The following is a 6,359-nucleotide window of genomic DNA, read 5'->3' on the forward strand; positions in this document are numbered from 1 at the left end:
TCATCGTAGCTCACTGCAACCTCAAACCCCTGGGCTCAAGCGATCCTCCTGCCCCAGACTCCCAAGTAGCTGGGAGTACAGGTGCACACTACCACACCTGACTAATTTTTATATTTTTTAGTACAGACAGGGTCTCACTCTTGCTCAGGCTGGTCTTGAACTCCTAAGCTCAGGCGATTCTCCCGCGTTGGCCTCCCAGAGCGGTAGGATTATAGGCATGAGCCACCATGCTGGCCTCTTCCTAAATTTTTTAAAATATGTATGATTGTTGAGAGGGTTTTCAACATATTTAGATGTCATACATAGGGTGATTATAACATAAAAGAGCAACAGTAAAGAGACCTATATTCTAGTAAGACTTCAATATTTTACCTGAAATAGTAAAATATTACTAAAAAATGGTAAAACATTACTTAAAAAAATAATGCAAAGAGATACAGCCCAAAATCCAAAGGATAAGTTAAAATGGAATACTAAAAATATTCAAATAATCCAAAAGAAGGGGGGAAAGGGAAAACAGAGGAAAAATCAACAGAGGGTGCAAACAGAAAACAACAAAATACCAGAACTAAATCCAACTAAATCAACAAGCACATTTATTCTAAATGGTCTAAACACACCAATTATTGTGCCAGACTGGATTTTAAAAAATGAAACCCAACTACATACTGTCTCCGAGACGCTGACTTTAAATACAATGATATAGATAGATTTAACCAAATAGAGCTTCTGGAAATGAAAAATTAATTTGGGCAAATACAAAACACAGTGGAAAGTTTTAAGAATAGGCTAGACCAAGCAGAAGAAAGAATTTCAGAGCTTGAAGACAATTCTTTCGAATCAACTCACTTAGTCAAAAACAGAAAACAAAGAATCAAGAGGAATGAATAAAGTTTACAAGAAATATGGGATTATGTAAAATGGCCAAATACAAGAATCATAGGCATCCCTGAGGATGAAGAAGAAAAAGCAAAAGATCTGGAAAACCTACTGTGGGAATAACTGAAGAAAACTTCCCTGGTTTTACTAGAGATTTGGACATCCAGATACAAGGAGCTCAACAAACACCTGGGAGATTCATTGCAACAAGGGCCTTACCAAGGCATATTGTTGTTGGACTGGCCAAAGTCAACATGAAGGAGGGACATAGGCAGATTAAAAATAAAAAGAGGCAAACATCCAAAAAAAAGTTTGAGTGGCCACTGTTATTGTAACATCAGACAATGTAGATTTCAGAACAAGAAAATGCAATAGTAACTCTATTGTGAAGGATGGCTTTGAATAGCAAAGTTCGGTCTACCTTTCAGTGATCTGTCTGGAAGAAGAAATTTATTCCATTCTCTGAACTCTGGTGTCATCTGAAATTGCCCAGGACTAAAAGGCAGAGACATGGATCTTTCTTGATTTCTCTCCCAGGGATCTCACCCAGGGGAGAAGACCAGTAAGTGGTTTTAGACACTGTTGCCAGCAAAGGAAAGAGATGCTCGGAATCCAAAGAAAGGAAGACAACAACTTAAAAATTCATTCTATGATGCTTTGACCCAGCAATTCGATTCCTGGGTATACAGTCAACAGGAATGTGTACACACACACCCCACAAGACATGCATGTGCTAGAATGTTCATGGCAGCACATTTGTAATAGCCCCAAATGGGAAACCACCAGAATGCTTATCAGCATCAGAATGGATAAGTAAATCGAGGCATATTCACACAATAGCATGTTATATAGCAGTGAGAAAAAAGAAATCATAATTACATACAATGTGGATAAACCCTCAAAATGTAATATTGAGCAGAAGTCAGATGCAGAGTGTATACTTTATGGTTGTATTTATATAAATTCCAAGCAGAGGTCCCACGAATCTATGATGTTAGAAATCAGTATAGTGGTTATCCTTGAGAGCGGGAGGCTCCCACATCTCTTGCCTGAGTCACTATATTTCTAAAAAGACAAATGACGCAAGTCCTTGCCTTTTCCTACACATAAGAAAACGTCTGATGGGGTTAAGGGATTGTGTTTCTGCATAACCGGAGGTAATGTAACCGGATTTACTCTCGCACCCAAACTCTGGTGTGATCTGACAGGTACTGACCCTCCACGATCTGTATATAAGCTACAAGCTGAAACGCTGTTTTGCAACAGCCTGACAGAACCTCTCTGAAAGACTCCCCTGGGCTGTGGTCCTTGGTCTATAGCCCTCTGTAAGATTTTGGAATAAAACTAACTCCAATCATTTAAAAAGCTTGCATTTTTTTCCTTCTGTTGACATAGCCAACCTACGTACTCTCCGGAGAAAAATCTCCTTACACTGGCTGGCGTCAAAGGCTCTTCCTGACCAGGCCCCTGCTGAGACTTCCAGCATCTTTCCTTTCCCCGCAGACCCCGAACTGCAGGTGTGTAACCAGGTGCTTGCGGTTATTCGAATATGCCACACACTTTCAGGTCCATGCTGTTCCCTTTTCCCTAGATCCGCTGCTCCTGCCTTATAATTCTGGCTCCCTCAGAAAGGACTTTAGCCTCTAGGTCACTATAAGGCTTATATTGTCTTGTGAATTATCGGTTTCCAGACAAATCCCCTCCGCTCTCCGAGACTCAGCTGTGCAAAAGCTGCTCTGAGTAACTGAAGAACAGTGTCAATCCCCAGATCCAGCAGTAGGTGGCGCTGAGCTAACCAACGCTGGACTTGGACACATTTCACCTTGTATAAATTGTTCTGTAAAGCCCCTGACACTATTTCCGAAATGTAGAACGTTTTCCATGACAAGCAGAAAAAAAAAAAAAACAGCCCACCATGCAAACGAACACAAGACACAGAGAATGCAAGGTGAGAAGGAGCTTCTAAAGGGGAAATCGGCCGGGTGTGGTGGCTCAAGCCTGTAGCCCCAGCTTCTCAGGAGGCTGAGTGGGGAGGATGGCTTGCGCCCAGGAGTTCAAGGCTGCAGTGAGCTATGATCGTGCCACTGCACTCTAGCCTGGATGGCAGAGCAAGACTCTGTCTCTAAAAATAATAATAATACATGAAGGGGAAATCCTTTGACTTTTATTATGCCGATTTTATTTGAGGTTGGATTCTCCCTATGAGCTCATATTCATGTAGGATAAACGTGGAGCGTGTGATTTTAAAATCTCTGCCTCCTAGACTAACAAGGAGTGAAGCAAAAATAGGAGTCTGTACAAACATAAAAGCACAGTGGCATTTACACAAAGCCTGTGGCTTCTATGTACTTAAAATTCATGCTATTTTCCATTTTATAAACTGGGTGTTGGGACTGCTGGTGTTGATGAGAAAGCACTAGAAATATATCTCCCCATGTTAATAAAAACGATAGACAAAGGTGCCAGGGTAGTTTCAAGGTCCAACAAATCTTTAAATTAAAGGCAGTTGGATTGATTGGGTGGGGTGGTGGTGCAGAGGGCACCACCCTCTATTTCTTTTGAGAGAGAAAAAACTGCCAGTGGCCCTTGCTTAGGGTTAGTGCCTGGAGAGATTGCAAATGTAAAATGGTGCTCGTTGTTTCTAGTGTCGTAATCACACAAAAAATTCCAGACTTGGACTCACTACCCAGAATCGACAAATGTTAGCATTCTGTCCCATTTTCTTCACTTCTAAACCACTGTTTGTTTATCGCTGAAAAGTCCTCATGTAAGCAGAAGGTCTTAGCGGGGCTACATATGATCAATTTTGACTTATGCCACATGCAAGCTGCATAAGATTTGGGGGCTGACAGTTTGTGTAGCTTACCAGTCATCGTTTTCTTGATAAAATGATAGCAGCGTAATTTCTCATTTTACTCCATGAAACACTCAACACAGCCATCAATATAAATGTGACAGGGAAGGAAACAGGATGCCAGCAGAACTGGGTTGTCTCAGAGTCTCACATCGTGTTAGCAGCAGCTGGGATCAGAACCCTGGCCTCAGGACCCTCAGGGTGGCCCATTGTAATTGGTGTCACGGATGCTGCCCGTGCGTGGTCCCCCTGACCTTCGAGCGCTGCTCAGTTGGAGACCTGAACTCGCTGGGTCAGATCTGGGCTGTGGACAGGGTTGGCCCCATTTGCTCCACCCCACCCAGGGCTTCTGGGAATCTGGCACCCAGGGGGCTGGATCCAGAACCTCAGCCCCTGCAACTGGAGGTGTTTTGGGGCTAGGAGAGAAGCATATGGCCAGGGGAGCCTGGGCCACCTGTTATTTCCCTGGGGTTCCACATTGAACTCTGAAATGCTGTGAATCAGGTTTAGCGTCTGTCAGGTTGGGGAGGTAACTCTGCCCTGGAGGCTGCCAGGTGCAGTGTCTCAGGCCCTGGTGCCCCACGCTGCGCTGTCTCCACCCGAGGCCAGACAGCCGCGGTTCGCCCGGCCGCTCTGCCACGCCTCAGCTGTGTGACATGGGCGACACTACCGTACCTCCCTCATCCTCAACTCCTCTGTCTGTGACAACAAGACGATGATCATCGAGCACAGCCCTGCCCCGTGGACATATGTGAGCCACATGTGTGGCTTTTAATTTTCTAACAGTCACATTGAGAAAAGTGAGAAGAACCAGGTGAAATTAATTCCAATAATTCATTTTCTTTAACCGAATATATCCAAAATGCTATCATTTAAACCTATAAGCAATAGCAACAAATCATTGGTGTGATATTTTACATTCATATTTGGGAGGGGACTAAGTCTTCAAAAGTCCGTGTGTATTTCATACTTACAGCACAATTCGGTCGAGACCAGCCACAGTTCAAGTGCTCAGTAGCTTGTGTGGCCAGTGGCTGCCACGTGGACAGCACAGCTGTAGCTCTAGGGTTGTTGTGAGGATTGAATGGGATTATGTGTGCATACTGCTTAGCTGGACTATTATGGACTATTATTAATATTAATATTCATATTAACATTACTACTATTATTTTTATTGTCCTCACCAATGAAAATGTCCCTCACACCAAGATGAGCATCTTCTTCACCCCATTCCCAGCTGAGCTGAGATTCCGCACAGAGCGGAGCCAGAAGGACCGAGCTCTTTCTCCTGACTTTCCATGTAGCCTCCATACTGAGAAAACCTGCGTTGGCAGAGTGTTTGCAAACACAGCAACAATAGTTCCTGCCATCCCTGTCTGCCTACCCCTTCGAAGTATGGCGCCATACTCCTATCATGGAGTCTTTCTCTTCCTCTTGAATCTGGGCTTAGCCATGGAACTTGCTTTGACCAATGGGATGTTAGAAAATTCAACACAAGTAGAGATTTGAAAAATGTTTGCACATCAGGCCTGGCTCTCACTTGCTGCTAGGAACCCTTTGCCACCACGCGAATGAGCCTCGGCTAGCCAGTTGGGTGATGAACAGTACGTGTCCTTAACTGACAAGGTCTAGCGAGGCCTTGCTAGACCAGTCAACCCTAGCTGAATTGGCCCAGGCAAGAAAAGCCACCCAGCTCTCCAAAGAATGATCAAAAATAACAACTATTGCTTTAAACCACTAAAGCAAGGGATGGTTTGTTACGCAGCAAAAACTGACTAATACAACCTGACCCAAGGCTCAGAGATTCCCCTTACCTAGGAGGGTAGTAGGGATCAAAAGTGTGGCCATCTCCTGTACTAATGATACAGGACAGGTTTCCTATGTAGGGAGAGAGAAGCCACGTCAGGGAGACGGTGACGTTGTCAAAGACGAAACTCTCGTTGGACACCTCCAGCTGCAGGCCTGCAGGTGAAAACACAAGATGCTGTGAACCTCCACGAAGCAGAATTGCATATTTCTCTTCCACCTACTCTCTTCCATCCACCTGTCCCTTATTTTTATGTGGGGCTTTTAAAGTTTTTAAACTTTATTTTTACTTTTGAAAGTTCTTTTGAATTTTGTTTTCCATTCACAGGTAATACACAACTGAGATACAGAATTTGAAATGTATAAAAGGGTATAGCCGTCGGCTTCCAATTCTGCTGCCCGGCCAGCGTCACCAGTATCCTGGGTCACCTTCGCATACGTGAGCATATATGGACTTTGTTATTTACGCATGTTTTTTCACTTAGTATATCTTGGGGATTGCTTTATATGACTACAGTTAGAGTTGCTTCGTTCTTTTTAATGGCTGCATAATGTACCCTAATTCCTGTAATCCTAGCGCTTTGGGAGGCTGAGGATCGCTTGAGGCCAGAAGTTCGAGACCAGCCTGGGCAACAAAGCAAGACGCCCCATCTCTACAAAAAATAGAAAAAATTAGCCGGGCATGGTGGCATGTGCCTATAATCCCAGCTACTTAGGAGACTGAGGTGGGAGTATTGTTTGAGCCCAGGAGTTTGAGGTTGCAGTGAGCTATGATGACATCACTGCACTCTAGCCTGGGTGACAGAGTGAGACTCTGTTT

The 6,359-nt window shown here is 43.9% G+C and overlaps 1 protein-coding gene across 1 annotated transcript in view; it reads right to left on the reverse strand.

Moving 5' to 3' along the window:
• The window catches only part of PKD1L2 (polycystic kidney disease 1-like 2), a 104,376-nt gene that overhangs the window by 84,487 nt on the left and 13,530 nt on the right, over positions 1-6,359 (reverse strand). Inside the window, exon 6 of the mRNA XM_012648177.1 lies at positions 5,548-5,695. Within this exon, the coding sequence (XP_012503631.1) occupies positions 5,548-5,695 (148 nt within the window). The remainder of the gene's footprint in view (positions 1-5,547; positions 5,696-6,359) is intronic.

The sequence above is a fragment of the Propithecus coquereli genome, unplaced genomic scaffold (assembly GCF_000956105.1).
Source record: "Propithecus coquereli isolate 6110/MARCELLA unplaced genomic scaffold, Pcoq_1.0 Scaffold280, whole genome shotgun sequence".
Classification (NCBI taxonomy): Eukaryota; Metazoa; Chordata; class Mammalia; order Primates; family Indriidae; genus Propithecus; species Propithecus coquereli.